The sequence below is a fragment of the Gekko japonicus genome, unplaced genomic scaffold (genome assembly GCF_001447785.1).
Source record: "Gekko japonicus isolate JY-2015 unplaced genomic scaffold, Gekko_japonicus_V1.1 scaffold944, whole genome shotgun sequence".
Lineage (NCBI taxonomy): Eukaryota > Metazoa > Chordata > Lepidosauria > Squamata > Gekkonidae > Gekko > Gekko japonicus.
Window position 1 is genome coordinate 635,066 of NW_015165857.1, and position 27,738 is coordinate 662,803.

General features: G+C 46.2%; 1 protein-coding gene across 1 annotated transcript in view; it reads right to left on the reverse strand.

The window, feature by feature from the left end:
* Positions 1 to 269: 269 nt before the first annotated feature.
* Positions 270 to 27,738, reverse strand: part of CNGB1 (cyclic nucleotide gated channel beta 1) — a 56,946-nt gene continuing 29,477 nt past the window's right edge. The window contains exons 7-17 of the mRNA XM_015411181.1: positions 24,620 to 24,706; positions 21,878 to 21,942; positions 19,570 to 19,692; positions 19,318 to 19,459; positions 15,681 to 15,840; positions 9,331 to 9,428; positions 9,158 to 9,241; positions 8,036 to 8,154; positions 3,736 to 3,882; positions 2,372 to 2,558; positions 270 to 473 (exon numbers count right to left, since the gene is read on the reverse strand). Of these exons, the coding sequence (XP_015266667.1) occupies positions 270 to 473; positions 2,372 to 2,558; positions 3,736 to 3,882; positions 8,036 to 8,154; positions 9,158 to 9,241; positions 9,331 to 9,428; positions 15,681 to 15,840; positions 19,318 to 19,459; positions 19,570 to 19,692; positions 21,878 to 21,942; positions 24,620 to 24,706 (1,416 nt within the window). The remainder of the gene's footprint in view (positions 474 to 2,371; positions 2,559 to 3,735; positions 3,883 to 8,035; positions 8,155 to 9,157; positions 9,242 to 9,330; positions 9,429 to 15,680; positions 15,841 to 19,317; positions 19,460 to 19,569; positions 19,693 to 21,877; positions 21,943 to 24,619; positions 24,707 to 27,738) is intronic.

Below are 27,738 nucleotides of genomic sequence, written 5' to 3' on the forward strand. Positions count from 1 at the left end.
ACTAGCACTAAAGTTGTGAGCGAGCGATTTGGCTACTGCATAAATTAGCTTGCTCTGGAGCCATCCCTCCTGAGCTAAGACAAAAATGTGAGAGGCGGAGGCTAAAAAACTGTGAGCTAGCTCACACTAACTCACCTTAGAGGGAACACTGGTTGCAGTGGTCCATAGTCCACAAAAGCTTCTAAATATTTCTGTTTGGTTTCTGACTTGAAATTCATGACAACAGCCTTCTACAGGATCTGGAGTTCTCAGCTGCAGGACAGTTTCTTCTAGTTATTTCCTTCGTTCTCATCATTTTCTACAGAGAGAATCTGTTCATCGTCCTTAGGTGCCGGAGTCACACAAATTAAAACAGAGGGCACTGGGGACTTCACAGCAGTCTTCTCGCTTCTGTGATCATCTGATTTCCTTGAGCCGGCTGGTGAAGTATGACTGGCTGGCGATTTTGGGACAATGGGAGACGAAGTGGCAGCCTGGAGGAGAAAGGCAGTGTGTTGGCAGTGGCAGGAGCCTGGAGCAGTACAAACCTCCTAGGAAAACAGGTGCCAGGGTGGGAGGGGGGCAGCTCAGCTGGCATAGCTCCAGAAGCCTTTCCCCTGAAATCTCTGAGTTTTGGGACTCTCTAGAGCAGGGGTGTCAAACTCATTTCTTATGAGGGCTGGATCTGACATAAATGAGACCTTGTTGAGCCGGGCTATGTGTGTCATGAAATGTAATACAGGTGGCAGAGATATAAACTTTATAAAAGGCACAGACAAACACAATGAAAGATTTTTTGAAACTTAAAATAAAATGTGCTTAAAACATTAGCACTCTTGCAATATTTTGTTTATTTAACAGTGTCTGATAACTGAGACCTCTTGCTCTGATTTATTGCATCAGACTATAGAGACAATGTCTGTGCTGTGTATCTGTAAGCTGCAAACCTACTTTTGATCTATTGACATTCATTACAGAAATCTCATGGTCAATGCTCTGAGCCAAAGACCCAAGGGAAAACATGAAATGGCTGAGCATTGTGAACTTTTGTATATAAGTTGCTTTGTGTGCTGGTCAAGAACATGTAAAGGCACCATGACACAGACTAAGGGCTATGTGTTTGTCTACAAAACTATAGTCTTCCCCAGAGAAATAACTGCAACTCCTATGAGCCAGTGCAGGAACAGAGAGGCAGCAATGTATAGTGGTCAGTATCAGCCTACTATCTGGGAAGGCTAAGTTCAAAACCCCCAGTCTACATAAGAAATGTACTGGGTGAACTTGGTCTGGACCAGGTGTGGCCAAATTTGCTTAACATAAGAACCACAATGTCAGATGTTTGAGAGCCACAAAACATGAACAAGTATTATACACACATTTTATTGGAAAATATGCAAATTTGCTTTTTATTAACATTAAGTGAGACTGCCAAAAATAAAAATGAAAGGTAAAAACAGATATTGATAATGATATTTATTTGTCCAATGATACTTATTTGTTGCTAATTATATTTATTTGTCTAAAAGAGAGAGAAAGAGAGAGAGACATGGAAAGAAAGCAACTTTAACTTTAAATGTGTTCTCCAAGCCCCACCCCACCCCCCCACACACCCCCAAGCCTTGGCTTGGAGAAAGGATTTAAAGAGACAAATGCCTTCCCCAAGTTGACCAGTGAAGGAGGGGGGCTTTGGGAATGTATTTAAAGTTAAAGTTGCTTTCTTTCTCTGCTCCCCGCCCCCCCACCTCAACCCTACCCAGGGAGGGGAACACTGGCTGGGGAAGGGAAGACCAATCGGGGAGGCATGCCGCCCCTTCACTTCCCCAGCCGCCCTGCAGGGGAGCCACACAATATGCGTGAAAGAGCCGCATGTGGCCACCACAGTTTGGCCACCCCTGGTCTGGGCACACACTCTCAACCTAATCCACCTCACTGGCTTGTTGTTATTCCTCATTTAAATAGTTCACATGACTAGATCATGAGGGCATGAATACAGTGAAAAAGAGGAGGGGAACCCAATTGCACCCAGGAGAGCCACAGCATAACGAGCCCAACAAAACTCTCTCTCTCTCTCTCTCCCTCTCCCTCTCCCTCTCTCTCCCTCTCTGTAGCAAGACATAAAGCTCATACTTTGAATAAAACCCCAGGGGATGAGGAAGGGAAGGAGCCTCAGTCAATGAAGGGAAGAGAGGCTATGCTCTGTAACTCCTGTGTGATTGAGAGAGCCTGGCAAAGCAAGCTGTGGTGCAGAAGGAAGAAAGAGAGAGGGAGGAGAAGGAAGCAGTTGCTTTTTTGTAGCCATTTTGTAGTTGTGCCCACTCTCCATGCTCAAAATCTCCAAAGGGGCCAAATCTCCAAAGAAACTAGGGGGGCAGCAGCAGCCCTTTGTGTGTACCTGCAGTGCCTTCAGTTCTTTCAGTTTCCATCGGATGTGAGCCAACCGTCCCTTGCCCCCCATCCTCCCTGCCGCTACAAGGGCTGCTTGAAAGAGCTTCGGTGTCCCGGCTCTTGGAGGAATGATCAACACATCTTTTGGCATCCCTTTTTCTTCTTTGGGTTTACTGTTGTTCTTCAGCATTCTCCTAGAACAGAAAGGAAAACCAATTGTGCCCACAAGCACTTAAATGCCACAAGCATTCACAGGACCTGTCAAACCAGTCTTGTATTGCTGCACAAATGAAACTGCCTAATATGGAACCAGACCATTGGTCCATCAGGGTCAGTATTGTCTAATTGAACTGGCAGCTCATCTCCAGGATCTCAGGCAGAGGCCTTTCACATCACCTACTGTCTGGTCCTTTTAACTGGAGATGCTGGGGATTGAACCTGGGACCTTCTGCATGGCAAGCAGATGCTCTACCACTGAGCCACAGTGTGGCATAGTGGTTAAGAAAGACAGACTCTAATCTGGAGAACCAGGTTTGATTTCCCACTCCTCCACGAGAAGCCAGCTGGGTGACCTTGGGTCAGTCACAGCCCTTTCAGAGCTCTCTCAGCCCAAAAAATGTCTAGCTCACCCCCTAGTGGAACTTTAAGAAATTAAGAAAAGGATTTTGAGAAATTAAGAAAAGGGATTTTGGGAGGAGTAAGTAGCCTTGCACAATTTTACAATCAGTCTAACTCTGCTGCCAGCATCAGACTGCAAACTTATCAGGAGATCAAGCGTGATGTAGTGGTTAGAGTGTTGGACTTACATCTGGGAAGCCCAGGTTCAAACCCTGACATTGCCACAGAGGTTTATTGGGTGACCTCGGGCCAGTCACACACTCTCAGCCTAACCTGCTCCACAGGGTTGTTGTGAGAATAAAATGGAGAAAGGAAAGCAATGTTATGAGATGCCTTGGGTCCTCAGGGGAAAGAGAAACACCCTGACCTGATCTTGGCAGGTCTCAGAAGCTAAGCAGGGCCTGCCCTGGCTAGTATTTGGATGGGTGACCTCCAAGGAATACCAGGGTCATGATTCAGAGGCAGGAGATGGCATTAAACATCCCTTGCCTTCAAGCCGCAGTAAGGGTTGCCAGAAGTCAGCTTGACTTGATAGCCAAAAAACCCCCTCTGACATATAAACATCCAAATAAATAAATAAATAAAAAGCAATAGTGGCACCAGGATCCAGGGTGAGAACCACATTTCACCAACAACTCGAACTTGTGGTTTGAGTGTTGGCAAAGTGAGATCTCCCAGCAACAGCCTTGCTAATGCAGGGGAAATTGTCCTGTCGTCGGGACCCTCAAACACACAGCAACTCCGCATCCTCACCTGGCCTTTTTCCGCAGCAGCTTCTGAGACTCTGGGTAATGCACCAAAATTTCATTTAGATCTTTCTTATCCAAAATGAAAAGATTCGTGAATCCATGAGCCACAACATTGGCCGTGCGGCGATTTCCACCTCCTAAAGCCAGTAAGCTAATAAAAAGAGCAAAGGAAAAACAACAACAACCCACAAACTTTTCACCAGAGGGTGCAATATGGTAAATATGAGAATATGTTTCCAGCATTGCCAGAGACCATTGGCTGGCAACAAGCAAATCTCAGCGTCCAAGAAGTCCAACATTCTTTAACTCATTAGGAAGACAACATGTTGGGAGCAGTGTTCCCTCTAAGCTGAGTTAGTGTGAGTTAGTGTTCCCTCTAAGCTGAGTTAGCTCACAGTTTTTTAGCCTCCGGCTCATACATTTTTTGTCTTAGCTCAGGAAGGATGACTCCAGAGCAAACTAATTTATGCAGTAGCCAAATCAATCACGAGACTCCACAGGTTAGAGGGAGCATTGGTTGGGACTGCTTCTACACATCACCAGGTAGTGCACTACAGCAACCCTTTGCAACTGGATTATCCTGTGGACACAGGCCAATCCAGTTGCAAAGGATGGGTATATAGCACAACAATAATGGGGTATATGTGAATGCACCCATAGTTGGCTCTTTCATCCAGTACGAACTATGGGTGGTTGATGTTCTTCCACTGGTGGAGCTGGTGTTAACCAGAAGCAGCTTCAGCCCAGACAGGTCCTGAGAAGTCAAACAAGGACTTCTTGGTTAAAAAGGGGATTGAGAGTGGACTTCAGGTATGATCATCCTTCCCCTTTTCCAGCTTGTCCCTCCCTCGCTGTGATATTGCATCCTACTCCACAAACTACTGATGGAAAGAGCCAGTTTGGTGTAGTGGTTAAGTGCACGGACTCTAATCGGGGAGAACCGGGTTTGGTTCCCCACTCCTCCACTTGCACCTGCTGGATGACCTTGGGCAAGCCGTAGCTCTGATAAGAGCTGTCCTTGAAAAAGAGCAGTTTCTGTCAGAGCTCTCTCAGCCCCACCTACCTCACAGGGTGTCTGTTGTGGGGAGGGGAAGGGAAAGGAGTCTGTAAGCCGCTCTGAGACTCCTTTGGGTAGTGATGGGCGGGGTATAAATCCAATCTCCTCCTCCTCCTCTCCCAGAGGCTACTGAAGTAGATTTTGAACTATTGATAACTTACTCTAGAAGATTTATGTTTTTCTAGTGTCAAGTGATCAACCAACCAATACTCTCCTGGTCCCCAAATCCTTATATAATCATGGTATGTTTATGAACGGAGTGTTGTCCCTGGTATGGTAGTAGCCACTGTAACTGGAATTTTTGTTTTTTGTTTTTTTGCTGTCAAGTCACAGCCAACTTATGGAGATCCCATAAGGTTTTCAAGGCAAGAGACGTTCAGAGATGATTTGCCATTGCCTGTCTCTGAGTAGCAACCCTGGACTTCCTTGGTGGTCTCCCAACTAAGTACTAAGCACGGCCGACTCTGCTCAGCTTCTGAGATCTGATGAGACTGGGCTAGCCGCCTGGGCTATTGATGTCACAATGTAACTGGATTGCCGGGTAAGAAATGTGTGTGAAAGAATGAAGGTGTGCCTGAGTTTTTTCTATTGCACTTCACACTTGTAACATCAACTGTTCCCACCAATAGAGAATATTGTACAAGAGGGACTGGAAGAATATTGCCCTAAAGATAAAATGTAAATGGGGAGCGATTGATGGATTATTGTGTGGAAAGTCTCTTAGCATTTGTGTCAGATACATGAATCCTGTCTTCTGGAGTACTCCTAAAAGGGCTTCATGTGTATTTCTTGTGTCTTGTGTCTTTTAAAAAGAGGTTGATCATGTGAGCTTATCTTGAGTTGATTTTCACAGAAAAAGTGGAAAGCTTAGCTAATATCATTTTCCCACCAGTAAAGCCTTTTTTCTTTTGAAGAAAAATACCCCATCCTCATTTTAGGTAATAAATAAGCCACACTAGAGGACAGCCCATTAATAATCTGGGCCTGTCTCTTCTCCTTCCTGATGTCACACCAGCTTGCTCTCTACAAGCTACCAAGGTGATTTACCAGGCAATCATACAAGGACCCTGACCTGGATATCTTGGCAGAGTTTAGATGTGTAGTAATGCGGAGCATAAGCTGTTTAAAGAATAAAGTTGGTTTATTAAGAAGAGAACAAACTTTGTGAGAAAGAGAAGTCTAACTGTCTAACTAGCTAGGAGAGAGTCAGTAACTAACTGTTCTCAGTAGAAGCGGGAAAGAGCCCTAACTGAGCCAATCAGGAGACTATTTGAAAATAGTGGTAAGTCCCTAATTTCACTATGCTAACTAGTTGTCCCCTCTGCTGCCCCCTGCAGGATGTTCATGTCTTTTTCTTTATCAATGCACAATAGACCTTGCATATTCGACCGGGATAGCACAGGATAGCCTAATCTTGTAAAATCTCAGAAGCTAAGCAAGGTCGGCTGTGGTTAGTACCTGGATGGGAGACCACAAAGGAATGCTAGAGTTGCTATGCAAAGACAGGCAATAGCAAACTACCTCTGTTAGTCTCTTGCCTTGAAAACTCACATAAGTCAGCTGCGACTTGACAGGGGGGAAATCAAACAAAGACAGGGAGACCCAGGATCAAATTTCCATCTGGCCATGATGCTTCCTAGTTAAACTTGGGCCACTAATCAGGCCAGATGATACATGTGACAGGGCTTGATTTGCAGACACTCGTGATGCTGGGGAATTAACATTCTCAAACATACCAGGGACCTATTTGGCTCAGGAGTACAACACAGGGGAAGGAGGGGCTTCAGCCTTCCCTTCCACCCCATTTTCCTGAGCCAAAACATCCATGGGAGGGCCAGTTTTTCCTGCTGTGGGGCTCCATTTGGTGCATTTGGGTTCAAACCTCACACTCAACCAAGGAAGCCTGTCAGGTAGGGATAGGCATAAACCAGTTCATGATCCAAAATTCGGCACGAACATGGCCCAATTTGGAGCCTTCAAACTGATGTTTGGGGAAGGCGCCTTCCCTGAACATTTACCGAACTTTTGTCCAGTTTGATTTGGCTGTTCAGGCTATTTAAACCTAACAGCTGAGCAGTGCAGGTCTGCAGCTGACCTGTTAGGTTTAAATGGCTGCAAGTCATTTCATTGGTTGGTTTCACTTCCCCTGACTTCCAAGCAGGGGGAAGCAAAACAGACCAGTTAAATGGCTGTCAGCCATTTCAGCCTAACAGCTGACGGGCATACCTTCCCCTAACAGCTGGGCGGGTCTGTCCGTCAGCTGTTAGGTTTAAATGGCTGTGAGCCATTAAACCCATCAGTTTTGAAGTAGGGGGAAGCAAAATGGATGGGTTAAACAGCTGCCAGCTATTTAACCCTTCCTAGGTGATCTCCCCTTTCTCCCAGCTGTGGCCAGGGGAAAGGGGGATCTGAACTGGCCAGTTCAGTTCAGGGCAGTTTTGGTTTGGTTCGGGGTTCAGTTCAGGGGCCGCTTCAAATCCCAAACCAAACTGGACATTTTAGGTTCATTCCCATCCATACTGTCAGGTAATCCATACTGGACTCGTTATAATCTCTCACCCTAACCTACTTCACAGGGTTGGTGTTGTGAGGATTAAGTGGAGGAGGAGATAATGATGTGAAAAGTTCCTTTGAGTCCTCAGTTGGGGAGAAAAGCAGGATATGAATTTTAAAAATAAAGTATAAGTAAGTTCCTGGACACACAATACTGCCTTATACTGAATTAGACCATTGGTCCATCAAGGTCAGAACTGTCTACTCAGACCGGAAGTGGCTCTTCAGAGACCTACTACTTGATCATCATCTACTACTTGATCCTTTTCAATTGGAGATGCTGGGGATTGAACTTGAGACTTTCTGCAAGCAAAGCAGAGGCTCTACCACTGAGGCACAGCCCCTCCCTGACACCACATATGTCTGTAAGTTGTGTCAGGGCGTCTGCCCAGAGTCAGAGTCATGTCACACATCATCTAGTTTGGTCATTCTCAAAACTGCCAAGAGTGACCTACTAGGCCCCTCACATATGACCCAAACATCATGCAAAAACAAGTCACATGATCTCCCTGGCTTTCCTTAGTCCCCTCCTGTCCAGCAACCCTGTTCTGCCTAAACTATCCCACAGAGTTGTTGTGAAGGTCATATGGAGGAGGGGACTGGGACGGATCTCAGTGTTAGTAGTAAAATCTTTTTTTGGTCTGAAGAAGGGCAGAACAGGAAACACGACACATTTTGTCTCTGTGTGGCTGACCTTATTTCTCCAAATACCGATCCAGCTTTCAAGGTCACAAGGATGGTCTTCCCATCAGGTCCTCCCAGTACCTGGACTTGCCCAGCTTGAATGATGTACATCTCTCGGCCAATTTCTCCCTGAAACCAAAACACAAGAGCTGTAGCAAGGGTTAAGTAAGTGAGGTACTTGCCTTGGGTGCACAAAGCTGAGGGGCACAGAGAAAATATATAATGACTGAAATAAATACTGTGTTATTTTACTACTCTTGTTATTTATATATTTACCCTTTTTACCAAAATAACTACTATGAAAGTATATGGGGCACAATTATAAATTCTTGCCTCGGGCACAAAACTAGCTAGTTATGGTTTTGCCCAAACAGGTTGTGACTGGTGCAGCCTGGTGGGTCATTCTGCCCTCCAAGCTAGTTTTCAATGTGACGTTATTTACTTTCATCAGATCAGAGGGAGACAAAGACCTTTCCAGCTAGGAGGCTGATTTGGTTTACTTTTTCTCTTTAATAGTTATAACCTGCATGTCTGCAACAGACATGCATATATGGAGTAGTGGTCCATCAGGGGCTATTAGCCACAAGGTATAGATGGAACACTATGTCTGGGGCAGTGATGCTGTGTATTCTTGGTGCTTGAGGAGGGGCAACAGTGGGAGGGCTTCTGGAATTCGGGCCCTGCTGGTGAACCTCCTGATGGCACTTGGATTCTGGTCGCTGTGTGACACAGAGTGTTGGACTGGATGGGCCACTGGCCTCATCCAACATGGCTCCTCTTATGTTCTTATGTTTTTATGTCTATTCCAGACAGCACCCACAGGCTGAATGTGATGATGTCATGAATGGACACAGCCAGTCAGATTAGCCGATGGGATGATGTCGGTGAAGGCGAAGGAAATGACATTATCCATGTTTTCTTTATTTTTTCCAGTCACTGTTGTTGTGTTTGAGGAGCATAAACATTTGGATTGTTAAAAAATAATCTGTCAATCTGCCACAGACCTTTTTGCACCTTTTCAAGTCCCTTAAGAAAATAATCTAAAATTGGGTGTGTGTGTCACATTTCAACATTTTTGTGAAATCTGAATCAGTGTCACATTTCATTCCATGAACATTACGGGGTTTATTACCTTCTTGCATACGTAGTCATTTGGCAAGTAAACAACAGATCTGAGCCTCTTTAACATGTCAAAAATCATTTGCCGGTCACAACCCTAAACCAAAATAAAGGAGGAATTATTTGGTATCTGCAAATGTTCCAAGGATTTATGTAATTTATTGCCTGAGGGAACAGACAGGGTACCTGAAAGAGTGGCACTTTGCTCACTATGTCATAGTTCACGTCGATGGCGATGTCCAGCCGCATCATCTCCGGTAATTGCTTCAGCAGCTCTGCTTCATCTGTAGAATGAAACATTGAACAAAGAACTCATCTGCCCTGAAGAAAAACATTAATGCAGACTGAGGTACTGAATTTGTGGCAGACACATCGGTAAAAGTCATTCCCATTTTATCATCATCAGATGTTGTGGAAGAATATGTCACACCCTTGCAAATTGCAGAATCTGGGGTGCGATTGTCTTAAAAAGCAAATATCTCTAAGCAAGCTGTCTGATGTCTGAGATCCACATCTTTATTTTAAAAAAAACACTCACACACAGGCAAATTTATAGCTCTCAGAGCATTTCCACACATGATGCTTAAAGCAAGTGTAAAATTCATGCTGGTTAGAACAAACCACTGAGTTGTTTGTTTGTTTTTTTAAAAAATGGCTTCCTTCTGCTTGCCCTCCTGCATTAATAACATTCACACAACAGTGGAGGGGCTACACAGCACCTCATGGGTCGTGTGTAAAAATGAACCCGTCCAGAGTATGCCTTGGCAGCAAGGGATGTTTTATTCATTTAATATATTGGCATTCCACTTCTCTCCTTAAGAGTCAAGGAGGCTAATGACAAGCGAGCTGCAAGGACACATAACAGTCCATCAACAAGACAGAAAGAATGCACAAACTAAGAATGTAGCCAAATCTGCAGAAACAGGTGCTCCTGTGAAATGAGATTGTCTTTCATGCCTCCTACAGTGCAGCAAGTCACCATCTAGGGTTGCCAGCTCTGGGCCGAGAAATACCTGGAGATCATAGAATCATAGGATGTTAGAGTTGGAAGGGACCCTGCAGGTCATCTAGTCCAACCCCCTGCACTCTGCAGGAGCATAGCCGAAAGAGAGCCCTACAACATACCCAAAAGATAGTCGTCCAGCCTCCGCTTGAAAATGTCCAGCGAAGGAGCATCCACCACCTCCCGAAGCAGTCTGTTCCACTGCTCAACCACTCTTACAGTTAGGAAGTTTCTCCTGATCTTTAGCCGGTAACGACTCCCTTGTGATTTCCACCCATTAGATCTAGTCTTGCAATCCGGAGCAAGAGATCCACGCCATCGTCTACATGACAGCCCTTCAGATACTTGAAGACTGCAATCATGTCCCCTCTAAGCCTTCTCTTTCCCAGGCTAAACATAACATGTGGGAGGGGGGTGGAGCCTGGGGAGGGAGGGGTTTGGCAAGGGGAGAGACGTCATCAGGGTATAATGCCATAGAGTTCACCTTCCAGACCAGCCATTTTTTCCAGGGGAAACGATTTCTGCAGTCTGGAGATCAACTGTAATACTGAGAGATCTCTGGGTCCCACCTAGGGCTGAGGACCCTCCACATCTGTTCTAGCCATTCAGAGGGCTAGAAGTATCACAAAGGCAGCCTGGGACACACACACCCCCGCAAGGCACTTGATGCTCTTCCAGGACTTCTGAACGCCCTCCAAATTGTAATATATATTGTGATTGCTAACTGTTTAAATTAATTTAGTGAGTTAGGAATTAATATATATATATATATTAAAAAGAGGGTGGGTGGGTATTTGATTGACCTTTATTTATTTATTTATTTACTATTGGCAATCAATTCGGATTTTTTGTGGTAGGATAGGTTAGGGGAACTTTAGTAATAGCAGTATCATATGTTGCATTTATTGTTTCTATTAACTGAGCAATACATTGAGCACTCTGCTGCCTGCTCAGCCGGCAGTCTGAAGCTTGCTGTTAAGTCGCTCGCTTAACAAAGTAGTCAGAGAGTGATTCAGCAAAGATTCAGCTTTATTCCACAACTCGAACACAACTCCAACACAGATCAACATCTGATAGCCAGAACAGCTTTTACATTGCAGCTGTCCTGCTTTTAAACTCTCCCAGCTAATGTAGCCACGCCTACTGTACAATTACCAACCAATAAGGTTGTATGCGTAAGGACCAATCACGGATGTTCCCGCTCAGGGAGCTTGCTGACAAGTGATTGGTTGGTTCTTCCTGGACTAGCAATGCAATTGGATGGATTTGGATCCTAGCCCAGGACGAAGCTTAACATGGCAAGTCAATTATGTTGTTCACATACAGTTATGCATTCAATGGCAGCTATTGAATACATTACACTTGCGGAGACTGCCGAGGGCAATGATGTTGGGCCAGGGAATTCCGGTGCTCCTGGGGAGGGGGAAGTATAGCGGTGGGAGCACGCAGAGTAGTATTGGAAGGGGGCGGAGAAACAGGAAAGCTCGGCCCCCTTCCAGCCTGCGTCCCATCCCAAGGGATGTTGGCAGTGGGGTTAGGAAGTATAACTCCCCTCCAACATTGGTGTTGTGCAACGCCAGGTCTATAAATAATAAGACCATGGTCCTTAGGGACTTTCTGCAAGAATGCAGACCTGGCGTGTGTGACCGAGACCTGGGTGTGGGAGGGAGAGACAGTAGCTCTCTCCCAACTTGCCCCGCCTGGATTCTCGGTCCTTCACCAATCACGGACTAGGGGGTGGGGGGGAGTGGCACTATTCATCTGGGAGGCTTACTCCTTTAGGGCGCTTCCGCCTCCGAGGATCACGGGCATCGAGTGTGCTGGCATGGTTTGGGAGGCCGGGGTGTACCGACCGCCTAACGCGCCAGCCAATAGGTTGCCATCCCTGATAGAGGCCATAGCAGGCTGGGCATTGGAACACTTGCGACTGATCATCCTGGGCGACTTCAATGTCCATGCTGATGACGCGACCTCTACTCAGTCAGCAGACCTGGTGTCGTCCATGGCGGCACTGGGACTCTCCCAATAAGTAATGACCCCCACTCACCATGCTGGGTACATGCTGGATTTGATCTTTGCGGTGGGGGTAACAGTGGACCGGGTTACTGCTTCGACAGTTCCATGGTCGGACCACCATGCCCTGAGGGCCCGCCTGAATGTCTCACCCCAACCCTGTTTAGGTGGCGAGCGTATTTTGGCTCGCCCGCGGAGCCAGATGGACCCAGTGCGACTCCAGATGGCTCTGCGGGAACCGATACCCCCTGGTGGCTCGGTAGATGACCTTGTGGAGGACTGGCAAGCCGGCTGTCCGCAGCTATTGACGAGATCACTCCAGGGCGCCCTCTACGCCCCCGCACTAGGCTGGCTCCCTGGTATACCCAGGAGTTGCGGCTTATGAAGCGGGAGCTCAGACGGCTAGAGAGACGGTGGCGCCAAGCTTGAGACGAAGGAACAAGAGCATCTTATAGGACGGTTATGAAAGCCTATGAGATGGCAGTCAAAGCCGCAAAGAACGATTTCTACGCGGCAGAGATTGTGTCTGCTAGCTCTCGCCCAGCCCAATTATTTAGGACGATTCAGTCAACTACAGCTCTGCCACAGGGCAGACCAAATGATAGGAAATTGGATATTGGCTGTGAGGCATTTGTGAGCTATTTTGTGGATAAAGTCTTGGTGCTTCGCCGCGACCTTCCCGCCACATTTGAACCAGTGAGAGAGCTTGAGGCCCATTGCATGTCTTCGGTTTCGACCTTGGATCGTTTTCAGCCCTCTCAGTCTGGAGGAAGCCGACAGACTGCTCGCAGCTGTGCGCCCAACCACTTGCAGCCTTGACCCGTGCCCTTCATGGCTTATTAAATCTGGCCAAGAGAGGTTTCGAGGAGCCCTGAGAGAGATTATCAACAAGTCCCTCTTAGAGGGGCAGTTCCCTGGGGCACTCAAGGAAGCGATGGTCCGCCCTCTCCTGAAAAAACCTTCTCTAGACCCAGCTGAATTGGCCAACTATTGGCCGGTCTCTAATTTGCCCTATTTGGGCAAATTAATTGAGAGGGCGGTGGTGACACAGCTGCAGGGCTTTCTGGATGACGCTTCCGTGCTTGACCCCTTCCAGTGTGGCTTTCGCCCGGGACACGGGACGGAGACGGCTTTGGTCGCTCTGACTGACGACCTCCGGAGGCATCTGGATCAAGGCAGGTCGGCGGTACTGTTGTTGTTAGATCTGTCAGCCGCGTTTGACACGGTCGACCACCAGTTACTAGTCTACAGCCTCACCGACGTGGGGATTCAGGGACTTGCCTTACAATGGCTTGCTTCTTTTCTCCAAGGTCGGGGACAAAGGGTGGCATTAGGGCAACAGCAGTCCAGGAGACACCCGCTTGACTGCGGTGTGCCCCAAGGGGCTGTGCTGTCCCCGATGTTATTTAACATCTATATGCGCCCCCTTGCCCAGATTGCCCGGAGGTATGGGCTGGGGTGCCATCAGTATGCTGATGACACCCAGTTCTATCTGATGTTGGGCGGCCAGTCAGGCTCCAGACTGGAAGACCTGGACGGGGCTTTACAGGCTGTGGCTGGTTGGTTTAGACTGAGTCGGCTGAAGCTGAATCCAGCGAAAACAGAGGTCCTGTGCCTGAGTCGGGGCGGCTCGGCGGTGGGCCCATGGAGGCCCAGGTAGTGGCCACTGCCAAGTCGGCCTTTTACCATCTTAGGCTGATTAGGCAGTTGGTTCCCTTCCTTGACTGCACTGACCTGGCAACAGTGATCCATGCGATGGTTACCTCGAGACTAGACTACTGTAATGCTCTCTACATGGGGCTGCCCTTGTTGCGGATCCGGAAGCTGCAGCTGGTGCAGAATGCCACAGCCAGGCTGTTGATGGGTCTCCCTAGACGGGAGCACATCCAGCCTGTGCTGATGACACTGCACTGGCTGCCAATAGCGTACCGAATCCGCTTCAAGGTGCTAGTTCTTACCTTTAAAGCCCTATATGGCCAGGGTCTGACATACCTGAGGGACCGCCTTTCCCCGTATATACCCCAGAGAGCACTACGGTCTGGGTCTCAAAATCGGCTGACCCTCCCTGGCCCGAGGGAGGCCAAGCTAGCTATCACCAGGGCCTGAGCCTTTTCAGTGGCGGCCCCTACCTGGTGGAGATCAGGGCCCTGCTGGACCTTTTGCAGTTCCGCAGGGCCTGTAAGATGGAGCTCTTCCACCAGGCATTTAATTAGGGGCCGCCGCTACTGCAGGCCATTACTGCAGGCCCCTATTGCAGGCCATTACTGCAGAGCTTGGTCTGTGGTTTTAACATCTGATTATGAGCAGAAACAACATCATGGATCATCTGGGCAGTGGAAATTTACTCTAGCCGCCAGCACTTTGTATTTATAATGTTTTTATTGTATGGTTAAATATTGTGTAATTTTAATGTATTTATGCTTTTATGGAAGCCACCCTGAGCCCCCTTGCAGGGAGGGTGGGGTATAAATTTGATAATAAATAAATAATTCTTATTTTAAAACATAGGGCTAGGGTTTTTAATGATTTTGTTAATTTGAATTATTTTTATGGTGTTCTTATGACTTTTGTCGTGTTTTCTTTTATGAGCTGCCTACAGCAGGTTCTCTCTATACAGGAGGCATATAAATTTTCTAAATGAACATCCCTCCTTTCCTAAGAGATCAAAGAACACACAGATAAACATGCACCATATAAAATCCATCAGTTCAGAAACAGAACTCCCAGCCCACGATTACAAAATTCAAATATAGATAAATCATCACAAAAATGCCCTCCGAAAGAGAAACATTTCAAGGCCCGCCCAAAGAACAACAGCAATAGGCTGCGATGGTTCTCCACAGGAAGTTCATTCCACAATACAAGATCTAGCACAGAAGGTCACGAAAGTGGGCAACCACAAAGTAGGCCACGCTCAGAGATGGCACAGCCAGCAGGTTTTCGTCTGAAGAGCACAGCTGGTGCATAGACACATTTAGAGAGGCAATCGTGCAAGGTCGCAGTTCTGCAAAGCACATAGCCAAACACTATTCCAAAATCCAAAGTGCACCATAAGAACATGCCAATGTTGGATCAGGCCAAAGGCCCATCCAGTCCAACACTCTGTGTCACACAGTGGCCAGAAATACCAGGTGCCATCAGGAGGTCCACCAGTGGGGGCAGGACATTAGAAGCCCTCCCACTGTTGACCCCCCCCCAAGCACCAAGATGACAGAGCATCACTTGCCCCAGAGACCCTATCTATACCTTGTGGCTAATAGCCACTGACGGACCTCTGCTCCATATGCTTATCTAATTCCCTTTTGAAGCCGTCCATGCTTGTAGCCACCCCCACTTCCTGTGGCAGTGAATTCCAAGTGTTAATCACTCTTTGTGTGAAGAAGTACTTCCTTTTATCCGTTCTAACCCGACCGCTCAGCAATTTCATGGAGTGCCCACGAGTTCTTGTATTGTGAGAGAGGGAGAAAAGTACCTCTTTCTTACCAGTGGAAGATATTCAAAACAGGAAGGTCTGTCTTACCCAGCATGCCTTGAGAGTGCCAAGTGAATTCATACCACGTTTTGACCCTATTCTGGACAGAGCGGGGGATTTTGTAGAAAGTCATGTACTTCACTGTGTTATCCATACAGCTCCGATAGTATGTTTGTCCAGCGGTAGCAGCACCCACGACATCTCGCATCTGTGATCGAGACGAAAAAGAACAAACCCAAGGGATCCTTTTATTTAGCAGGACCTACTCTCGTGAGCTAGCTAATGGGAATTAAAATTGCTGGGGCAGTTCAGCAGCAGAGCATCTGCTTGGCATGCTGAAGGTTCCAGGTTCAATCCCTGGCGTGTCCAGTTAGCAGGAGAAGTCGGAGGTGGTGTGGAACACCTCGAGCAGAGACCCCAGAGAGCTGCTGCTGGTCAGAACAGATCCTGACACCAACTGACCAATGATCAGACTCACCATAACACAGCTTCTTGTGTTTAGATAGATAAATATGCTATGAAACACCACGTACCGCATGCACTGCGGCAAAAGATATTATCCTCTTCTTCCCCTCACCTGGTCAATGAGTATTTTGACATCAGCAATTTCTCTCCTGACTGACAGCCTATGTTCAGCCCACTCTCAGCCACCCACCACCACTGTCATTCCTGTTGGAGAAGCGACAGCCAGCTAACACACTTAATAATCCACTTTCAATCCACTTTCAATCCACTTTCCAACTGGATTTTTACTGTGTGGACTGGCAAAATCCACTTTGAAAGTGCATTGAAAGTGGATTGAAAGTGGATTATTTAGTGTGTGTGACCGCATGACTGATAGGTCGAATCTGCATTTGTCTTTCCCACTGGTGTCCCAGCCTTCTGACTCAGTCTTCAAAAAAACTGTCTACATTTGCTTTCGTTTCCACACTTCAACTGAGTATACTTTTGCATGTCTGCATATGTTTATCGCCCTCTTGTGGTGGCTTCATTGTAATTGTGCCTCCACACTGCTTTAAATGAATCTTCTCCAAACAATGTTCAAACAAGCATAGAGAAAGACGGCGTCACAGAAGCACAAAACTAATTTAAAAATGCAAATACAGATTTGACCATAGAGTAGTTTAGTCCACTTGTACCCTAGGGGGAGCTGTGGAGCATTTGCTAGTGTTTAAGGTTTACTGAATGTTTTCTGTCGTAGTTGAGGCTACCTCTTCTTGTTCTTTCTCTCTCTGCTATGTAGTAGCAGGGGTCATTTCTTGGGGGAGCGCACAGGAGCGGAGCTCTGGCAGTAAGGAGCCCAGGGGGTGGGCACATGCAACAAGCCCCACCCCCTGCTCCCAGCAGCCCTCAGTTGGGCCATGAGGAGCAAGAAGCAGCCAGGTAAGCTTGCAGAGCCCCCCCCCCGGCCCGCCTTCAGGTACAAGTTCTCCCTCCTCTGTGAGGGCAGATCTGCGCATCCCCCTCCCATAGCTAGCAATCCAAAACAGTCCAGTGGCACCTTTAAGACCAAGTTTTATTCAGGTACAAGCTCTCCCTCCTCTGTGAGGATAGATCTGCATGTCCCCCCCCCCCAATAGCTAGCAATCCAAAAGAGTCCAGTGGAGCCTGAGTGGTGGGTGTTGCCTTCTGACACACTTCCGGTGAGGTCAGGGGGTGTGGCATATGCAAATAAGTTATGCTAATATGTTACGCTAATGAGCTCCTGCACCTCTTTTTCTACAAAATGACCCCTGTGTAGTAGTATGTGTCAGTGCTTGTGCTCCGTAGGCCTCTCTGTTGCATTACTGGCCTGTAGTGAATTAGTAACTTTCTGCAAAATCCTGTAGCAGTAAACTCAGTGAAAGCAAACTCCAGACCGTGATTTGGATTATTTCTGAGCTCTGCCAACAATATTCAGTATTGAAACAAACACTGGAAGAAGTGTCCACCTGACAGAGAGAGTTTTTAACCCTGTAATAGGGGGGAGTGTTATATGTGCTGTTGGAAAGAAGGGAAACTGAAGCTTGTCTGCAAGATGGCCATTCCTGTGGTGGGGATGAGAGCATGGCACCATGTTTCCCTCCCCAATTAGGGTTGCCAAGTCGACTTACCTTCTAAGTGGGGGGATTCCAGGCTCCGTTGGGAGTCTCCCTGCGTGCGCGCTTTGCACGCTCCTGCCACAACGATGTCACTGGAAGTGACGTCATCGCATCGCTCACGTTGGGGCGGGGCACCGTGACTCGAGGGAAAACCATAGAGTTTTCCCTCGATTCACAGAGTGTCCCCCCCACAACGTGGCCAGCGTGATGATGTCACCTCCGGGTGACATCATCACGCTGGGGACGCCCTCCAGCAAGGGGTGGAGTTCTCCCTGAGGCCCGATCCACCACCGGTGGGTAACGGGCCTCCCGGGTGGGAATTTACCCGCCCCCAGCGGGAGCTTGGCAAGCCTATCCCCAATTGACAGTTTACAATTAAAAAATAAACACAGAATATGCACAAACAGACATACATTTACTTAAAAACGATCTTGACTTTTCCTAGAAGCTCACAGCAGTTTATATCCAGTTCCGCCATAACTGAAATGACATTCGAACAGCTGCCTTCCCCAATTCAAAGAAAATTCCCCCAAATAAACCTGCCCTTACTGGCTTTCCCAAAAACTTGACCGTGAAGATGACCATTTCAGAGATATTGGCAATCCATTGTTCTACTGAAATGGAGCCGTGCTAGACATGACCTTTGAGCAGGGAGCTGAGGGGTGCCCCAGTTACTAAGAAAAAAGAGCTCGTGACAACTGATTTTCAGAGCACAGCTGACATGTTAATGCTGCTACCAGTTTCTATTATATTTTATTTTGTTTTTTACAAAGCCTGGAATCAGGGCTGGTTCATGGTATCAGGTTGACCCAAGCAAAAGTATCCTGCCAAGCTTGCAGCGAGGTCAAAGCCAAAACCCTGTAACAAACTAATGGCATTTTGGCCCCACTAGCTACCCCTAGAGACTGGCCTAGGCTTCCCCATTGCCCAAGCCTGGCAGGGAATTCCCTGCCCCCAGTCCCAATCTCCTGACCTCGAGAAACTGAGGAGTGTGGGAGCAAAACAGACTCCATAATGCTGCTCTAGGAGTTTCCTCTAACTTCTATGGTCTTTATCACAAAGGCTAGGGAGAATTCCTGGAGCATCATCCAGAAATGACATCATATTCTCCCGAAACTCCACCCTATCCAGGCACCACCATGCAACTCTCCGGCATTTGCTTAGGCAATGCTGGAAACCGTAGCAATCTGAGCCTTTGCAGTTCATCAGGACTTTCCTTTATGGGCCACCCCAAACATGGCAGTCATTCCCGTTGTTTGGCCAGAGAATGTTCTTTACAACTGCAGTTAGGGAAAATTTCCATCGTATAGATGTCTTTAAGCATGGAAAACTGTTAAAATGGTTTTATTTTATGTAGTTTATTAGAGCACCGATTTTATTATGTATGTAATATTGTTTTACTGTTTAAAATTTTAAATTCGGCATTGCCACTTGTTAGCCACCCTGAGCTGCTGGGTAGGGCGGGATATAAATCCCAAAATAAATAAATAAATAAATAAATAAAATCAGTCCGCTGTGAGAAAATGCACGGTTTAACACAGGAAGGAAAACCAGCAGCTGCATTGTTGGGAGCAGCAGAGGGAAGGCGTCGTTTGTCATCTTACCTGACCAATCATGACCGAGAAGGCAAAGACCCCTGTGAAGTAATTGAGGAGCTGAAAGATGATCTCAAAGAGAGTGTGGGGGTCCGGCAGCCCTCCAATTGTTATTAAGGTCTTGACAGCCCAGTAGTAACAGCGGAGGTAACTTTAAGGACACAAACAGGCCTACGTATGAATGACGCAACCAAGGATTTATCTGTCCCAGCTCTGACACCCCCAGCACCCAACGTAGAAAGCAGAGGTTGTGCAGAGTACCTGTTTCCTTCCCCATCATAGGCCCATGCGGTCGATCCCAGTCCATTGATGGATGACGCCCAGTAGTACAGGCAAGAGTTTACATGCAAGCTGAAGAGCAAATAGGCTGTGATTCGGATTACTCTGCAAAGAAGGCAAAGAAAGGCTATTACGCAAAGCACAGCAAAATTATTCTAAAATGATGCTGTTAATGTGGGTACTCCTACTTGTGACCAGCGGAAACAGAGGCCAACTATTTCTAATGGATGTGGGAGTGCAAATGCTGCCACTTGGTAGGACGAGTATTTAAAAATATGCCCATTAACATCTGGGACAAGCATGCACTTGACTTTCGCTCCCTCTCACAGTTCCTCTTGGTTATTTAAAAACCTCTCCAGAACCTGCTCGAAGCAGTTCACAGCTAAAACCCTAACCCCAAAGTAAATGGTAACCAAGCCAATAAAATCCCCATTGATAAGTGAACTCAGGAAACTCATCCAAGTTGAACCCCAAAAGGGAATCGATTCGGGTGAGTAGCTGTGTTGGTCTGAAGCAGCAGAACAAAGTTTGAGTCCAGTGGCACCTTTAAGACCAGCAAAGTTTTATTCTGGGTATAAGTTTTCCTGTACATGCACACTTCTTCAGATACACTGAAGCAAACCACCAGCCATTAGATATAGGTAGGAGGGTTAGTTACCAGGAAGGGCTAATTGGAGTCAAGATGCGTAAGCAGGGGTCTTGTTGTAGAAAAAGAGCTGCCGGAGCTCATTAGCATAACTCATTAGCATAACTTATTTGCATATGCCACGCCCCCTGACATCACCGGAAGTGACAGAAGGCCACACCCCCTGACATCACCGGAAGTGTGTCAGAAGGCCCGGCTACTTACCCTCCTGCTTCATCCTCATTCCCAAACGGAATGAGGATCGAAGCAGAGGGCGGGGTAAAGAAGGGGGCGGGGCTTCACCACGTGACCGCCCCGCCCCCTAGAGGTTCTCTTCCGGAGCTCCGTACCTGAGAGCTCCCCCCCGACTAGAGCCCTGTGCGTAAGCAACTGAGAGATAAGTGTAGCTAAAATTCTGAATTACTGGACGGATCCCACAATACCTCAGATAAGGAAAGATTTGATTGTGACTCTCCTAGTAGCTCCTAAAATGGCCATAGCAGCTAAGTGAAAAGAAAAAACTGCCTCTACTGTCTAGGTCTGGTATAGTAAAATCTGGGAGCAATATATTATGGAGAAAATATCGGAAAAGATCACAAAAGCAGAGTGACAACATGACCAATCCAAGTTAATTGAGAAGTGGTTTCCAGTTTTGAACTATATGGGGAATGACACCATCATTTTGAATAATTGGTTACAATTTTAATTAAGTAACTGATAATGCAACAACTAGATGTTAGCTAATGTCTATTGTATCGGTGCAATTTGTGCGCCCTAATGTATATTATATTTTTCAAACTAGTTGGTTCTACTACTGTTGTAACTGCTGCCGGACTAATTTTGTTATAGTTGTATAGGGTTTCCTGTTGGCTGTATTGATGCTTCTTTTGTATGTTTTGAATTTTGAAAATAAAAATTTTAAATTTAAAAAGAATAGCTAAGATTGGATTAAAGCAGTTGGTAAAACCTGTGAATAGCAGCAAATTAGCATACAGTTAATAAAGAGTTAACAAACACATGTGAGAACTGAGTGATTTAGCATGTGTAGTGAGATAAGAACCCAATATCTCTGTTAAGCCCTGGGGGTTCCATTGTCCTGAGTGTTGTAATAACTTGTAATTTAGCAATCTCCCATTCTAGTCTGTTTCTGAAATTTCTTTGCGATAAAGCAGCTACTTTGAGGTCCCCCACTGAATGTCCTGGGAGGCTGAAATGTTCTCGTACAGGTTTCTCAATTTTGTGATTCTTGATGTCAGATTTGTGTCCATTTATCCTTTGGTATAGGGTTTGATCTGTTTGTCCTATGTAAAGAATTGAAGAGCATTTAATGGCATATACAATGTTAGAAGATGAGCAAATGAATGAACCTGAGATGGTGTAGTTGATGTTGTTGGGTCCAGTGATTGTGTTGTCTGGGTGTATGTGGCAGCAAAGTTGAGTTTATTGCAAGATCTGGTACAAGTGTCCATATTCAAATTAGATGTTATATTATTGTGGGTAAGGAGTTGTTTAAGATTGGGGGGCTGTCTGTGGGCAAAAAAAGTTTTGCCCCGCTGGAGGGACTAGGGCCCCTAGGATGCAGGAGACAAATATGACTTGCTGCCCCATCCCATAAATGCTGTGACCAAAATGAGGGTTAGCCACAGTCAAAGCAGCAGGGCTCACCTGTAAACATAAGCCTTGCTCAGAATAGCTTCAAGCCGGTTGTTGAACTCAAAGAAAGCCATATACTGCGAGAAAAAACAGAAGACAGGATCAGAACAGAAGAGAAGCCCTCATTGTCTAGTAGTATCTGTCAGAACCCACAGCCAACAACGAAGTACACGCATTCAGGAACGGTAATACTTTTATTGCAGAGCTATAGATGCAGTAACATAAGCACTGTTAAGAATGGCGGCGGCCCCATGGGCATAATAGGATATAGGGTATTCGTATGCACACACACACCCCACAGCACTGGCCAATTAGGCTCCCTCCCCTGCGCGGGATAAGGCTTAGAGACCATTAGGTAGCTGAAGCTGAGAACCAACGCTCTCCCACAGTACCTAGGGAAATCCCAGACACTACAACACCCTCCTGCACATCTGTAAAGATAAGCGTTTTGGCGCACAGCAGAGAAAATGCAGAAAGGAATGCAGTAGCAATTAACCTGAAAGGAAAGCAATAGCAATTAACCAGACACAGACCAAACTCCCCAACCATCATGGCATCATAGCTGACAGTATCACTGTCAGGGGTCATTTCCTGCAGGAGTGCACAGGAACGGAGCTCCGGCAGTAAAGAGCCCAGGGGGCGGGCACATGCAACAAGCCCCACCCCCTGCTCCCAGCAGCTCTCAGTCAGAGCAAGAAGCAGCCAGGTAAGCTGCAGAGCCACCACCCGGCCCTCCCAGTCCAAAACAGTCCAATGGCACATTTAAGACCAAGTTTTATTCAGGTACAAGCCCTCCTTCCTCTGCGAAGGCAGATCTGCCCGTTCCCCCCCACAATAGCTAGCAATCCAAAACAGTCCAGTGGCGCCTGAGCGGTGGGTGTTGCCTTCTGACACACTTCTAGTGATGTCAGGGGGTGTGGCATATGCAAATAAGTTATGCTAATGAGTTATGCTAATTAGCTCCTGCACCTCTTTTTCTACTAAATGACCCCTGATCACTGTACTACCTGGGCAGCCGCCATTTTAGTAAGGTTTGCTTTCAATCGTTGTTGCAGCAGCTGCTGCTGTGACTGCTGCCGGTGCGAGCAGGAGTGCTCCAGACGATTGGGCTGGGGCTGGGGAGCCCAGAGAAGGTCTCTGCCTTTTCTGGAATCTCCTCGGTTGAGCCCAAATTCATTGAACAACTACTGGTAGCATGACCTGGGCAGCGCCCCACCCTTCAGGCTTACCAACGGGGACTGCGGCAGCAGAAATGAAGAATTTTGGACTTGAGCATCTGATAAACTCCACAGGATCTGGAGTCGCCAGCCAGGAGAGCTCTGAAGAGGTGATAGACACTGGTATGATATTGGAGAGTGGGCTCAAAGGACAAAATCTCATATTTATTTACGGGACCACCTGGCCCAAGGAAGATCATTGGACGTGCCAAGCCCTAGCTACTCAAAACCGGACTGCTACCCACGGACCGATAGTTGACAGCAGATGCTGGCCGCTAACCATGGGGAACTATTAGGTTTAGACTTAATTAATTGGGTTAGGGTATAGAAATTAAAAAATTGCCTGCGTACTTTGTTATCTGTTTGTTATTTCCCCAATTAATTATAGAAGAAGAAGAGAAGAAGAGATTGGATTTATACCCCCGCCCTTCACTACCCAAAGGAGTCTCAGAGCAGCTTACAAACTCCTTTCCCTTCCCCTCTTTACAACAGACACCCTGTGAGGTAGGCAGGGCTGAGAGAGCTCTTGACAGAAACTGCCCTTTTTCAAGAACAGCTGTGCCAGAACTGGTCATCCTGCCAGGTGCAAGTGGAGGAGTGGAGAATCAAACCCGGGTCTCCCAGATTAGAGTCCGCGCACTTAACCACTACACCAAACTGGCTCTCATTGTGGCTCTAATTGTGGATTGATTTGATGAATAAATTGATTATATTAAATGCCCTGTAACTGATGAATGGATTATTTAATTAATTTGGTATTTAAATTTACAAATTAATTAACAAGAGGTCATCTGGTCGCTTAAAGTAAATTTGCCACAGATTTTGTATTAGCTGTCATTTAAATTTAAACTACTGGCTAATCTGATTGGGATATATATATATATATATATATATGTATGTATGTATATATGTATATATGTATCTGTATGGCATTCATAGGCTACTCGATTAAATTGGGAGGGCTACATCAAATTTAGGAGTTAGTGGGAGCCAGTGCCTGCAGTCAAGGACTACTCTGGTTCATCTGACGTCCTAGTTGGTCTGAGACTCCTGGGGAGGGGAAAGTACAGCGGTGGGACTAGGCATGAAGTTAAGGGACCTCTAAAGCACCTCTAAAGGCTGCTTCTATGTAACCAGAACATGAATTTAGGAGACCTTGCCCAATGCTGAAGAAACAGAATAGCATTATCCTATAAGGAAATGGAATGAGACTCCCAATGTTCTTTGTTTCTGAGGAAGGACCAGAAGTCTGAAACACTGGAAATTACCTAGGAAAAGTGTTGGATATTTATCTTGCATATCTTTGGACTCTGTATTTTCCTATTATGGATCTTGTTGGTTTCTGTATTTTCCTATGAGGGATTAGATTCATTTCAGACTATGTATGCATTTCACTTTATTGAAGTTTCCTTTCGTATATTTTTTGCAGCTCGCAGTTGCTTTCTTTTTTTCTTTGCTAAACCTTTTTGATAGCCAATCTCAAAGCGCCATGGAAATGCCTCTGGGATGTGATTCCATGCAGCTCATCATGACTCACCTTTAAGCAGCGAGGCAGACGCAAGAGGGAGTTCACACCAACTTTGAAGTAGAGGAAATCCAGTGGCAGAAGGCAGATGAGGTCCATCTGTAAAGGTACAACAGACACACACCCCACGCCCGTGAACATATCAGTTGCAAATTGTCCATGTAAGTTTGCCATCACAACATTCTTGCAGTTGACAATTATTCTGGTTTGTGATTCTGCTCATTGTGTTACAGCCTCTCAGGTGTCCATGTCGGGTCCCCTCGGTTGCTACGAAGGGAGTGGGTTAGTCAACAGGGAGAGCAGCAGGCCCAAACTATGACCTCTGCTCAACATCACAAACAGCAATTAAACACAACTCCTTAGAGACCAACAATAATGCTAATTCCACCTGACTATGCAGAAAGAAGGCAGATTTTGGCTTTTTGTATTAGGGTTACCAGGTCTTACCCTGGCTGCTGGGGGGGGGGTACAGTCTTGGTACGGGAGTCTTCAGTGGGATGTTCTAGCATTTCGGCAAAAAACTCTATGGTCACCATAAAGTTTTTGCTCAAATGCTAGAGCATCCCCTGCGATGTGCCTGGTGTGATGACATCACCTCTGGGTGGCATCATCACACTGGGCACATTGGGCAGGACAGGGCTCTTTGGGGGCGGGACTCACCACACCAGCCAGCTGGCTGGCGGCAAATTGGCCCCCCCAAAATCAGGGGAAACCCTGCCCCCCTCGGGGGAATGGCAACCTTATTTTGTATCCAGGTTGCAAAGTAACATTTTTTGCCCTGTTTGATAGCACTTTGTTTACCATTTGTTACATATTTTAGAAAGGTTGCTCCTTGCAGCACCTTATGTAGACTCGTCCCTAAACTGATGCAAAGTTCTCCCTTTCTGACTCTAAACAGCTTTACACCCCAAAACTCTTGTTGTTCTCTAAGGTGATACTGGACTCAGACCTGACTGTTCTACTGTAGACGAACAAGGCTACCCTTGGAAATTCCCTTTCTGAGGTAGCTGCATGATCTGAAGCCAGGGCAGGGACTTCACAAATAGCTCATGCCTTTAAGTGGGGTGTGTGGGGGGGTCTCTTTTCAGGCAGTCATTGGTCTGGGGAGGCAAACTAACTCCACAGAGAGTGGCAGGGATGTTTTGAGAGACCTTCCCAGAGGAAAACCCAGGACAGTCCTGTTCGGCTTGGGGTGGAGCTTGGAACTCTAGAAGGAGCTACATCCACTCTGGTTCTCTGCGGATTTCACAGCAAATTTGCTCAAAGTGGCTTCACACTGGAAACAACCTGACCAGCTGCCAATTCCAGAATGGCTTAAAAGCAAAGAGCACAATTTAACACAAAAGCAATATATTTTAGAAAAGAACAACTAACAATAAATAAATAATATGCAACTGATCAAAAGAGAACAGGTAATATAATAATTCAGATAAACTTGAGGTGACATGGATGAAGTTTACTATATTCATGGAAACAGTGGCAGCTTTAAGACCAACAAAGTTTTATTCAAGGTAGGGCTTCCGGTTGGGGGAAAAATGGTGATTTGACGCACCCTGAAAGTGCTCAGGGTGACGGGGGCTCCTGAGAGCAGTTTGGGCAGGTTTATCGGCCCAACGCGACTTCCCCCAGGTAGGGGGGAGACTTGCAAGCATCGAGACCCAATGGGGAGTTGAGGTCGGAGCGATCTGAGGCTCAGAGGAGGCTCGGATCTCTCTTTGATCTCCTTCCACGAAGCGGGCGTTGCAATCAGCACTAGAGGAGCTTACCGGGCTGTAATTACAGCATAAAATTGCCATTCCCGATCTCATCAGCAAGAGGGAAAGGATTGGAAGTAAAAGAAACAGCGCAAAGACCAGTTTAAACAAAGAAGGTAACGGAATTTAATTTTCTTACCGGAGATGACTGATAAAAGCATGAGGAAATAACCGGATAAGAGACTGAAAGCTGTGTGATCGATGGAGTAAACTTGCATGGCTTAAAGTAATCAATTTGAGGCAAAAATCGAGAAAAAAGACGTTTGTTTAACATTCCTGCGGTCAAGTGGTGATAAGAAACAAAGACTTGCTTGTAGAATTGCAAGATCGGAAGGTCGGAAGGCGGAAGTGATGCATTTAAAGCATACAGAGAGGTGCCGAAAAGTGTGGAGAGTCGGCTGGAGACCGGAAGAAAAACAGAAGAACAGCGGGGGACTGAAAAAGAAGACGGACCGGAAAGACCTTACCGGAAGTAGAATTGGGCCCCATTTGAGAAGCGGACAGGAACTACGGCTAAAGGGGACTTCTCTATAACTAAATATCATAGAGTCTAAGCGCCCGACATTTTTAGGAGGACCAAATTTTAAAATGTGTTTTCTGGACTAAAGCAAGGGTGCAGAAGAAATTTAAAGTAGCGATTTGGCTGGGCATTAAAAGATCTATTGAAGGATATAACTCAACAGAAGAAAAAACACACTTAAAAACGGCGGACCGGAAGTGGGCAAAAAAAGCCTATTTCTGCATTGACACTTGGTAGAGACTGAACATTGGCAATAAAAAAATTTAAACTAAAGAGCATATTGAGGAATAAGGAACAGAATACACCACTGAACTACTGTAATAAGGAGTCTATTGGATTTTATAAATGTAAGCGACTGAAAGTGGATCTAAGGCAGAGACAAAGAGCGGCGTCATTTTCCACACCAAGGATGGCGAAAGCTAAGGACAAAGAAATGCAGGCAGCGATGGATGCAATGGAGAAGAGAATGCTAGATGCTATCCAAGATTTGGGGAAACAGATGGAAGTTATTCAAGGTAATGTGGTTACAGTTAAAGAAATGATGATGTCAGAAGTGGCAGAGATTAAAAAAAGATGTAGGAGAAATTAAAAAAGAATTTCAAGCAGTATCACAAAAATGTGCAGAGATAGATCAAAAAATTCAAGAAATGAGTACCAAAATGGAATCAGTGACAAAGGAAAATAAAAGAACAGAAACAATGGGTGAATATAGAGCTACGCAGAATTACCTTCGATTCAGAGGGATTTCAGAACAACTGGATGAAGATATTAGAGACAGAGTTATTATTGCCATTGTGGATTATCTCAAAGAACGGGCTGAGGAAATTGATTATCATTTTGATTTGATCTACAGAGTG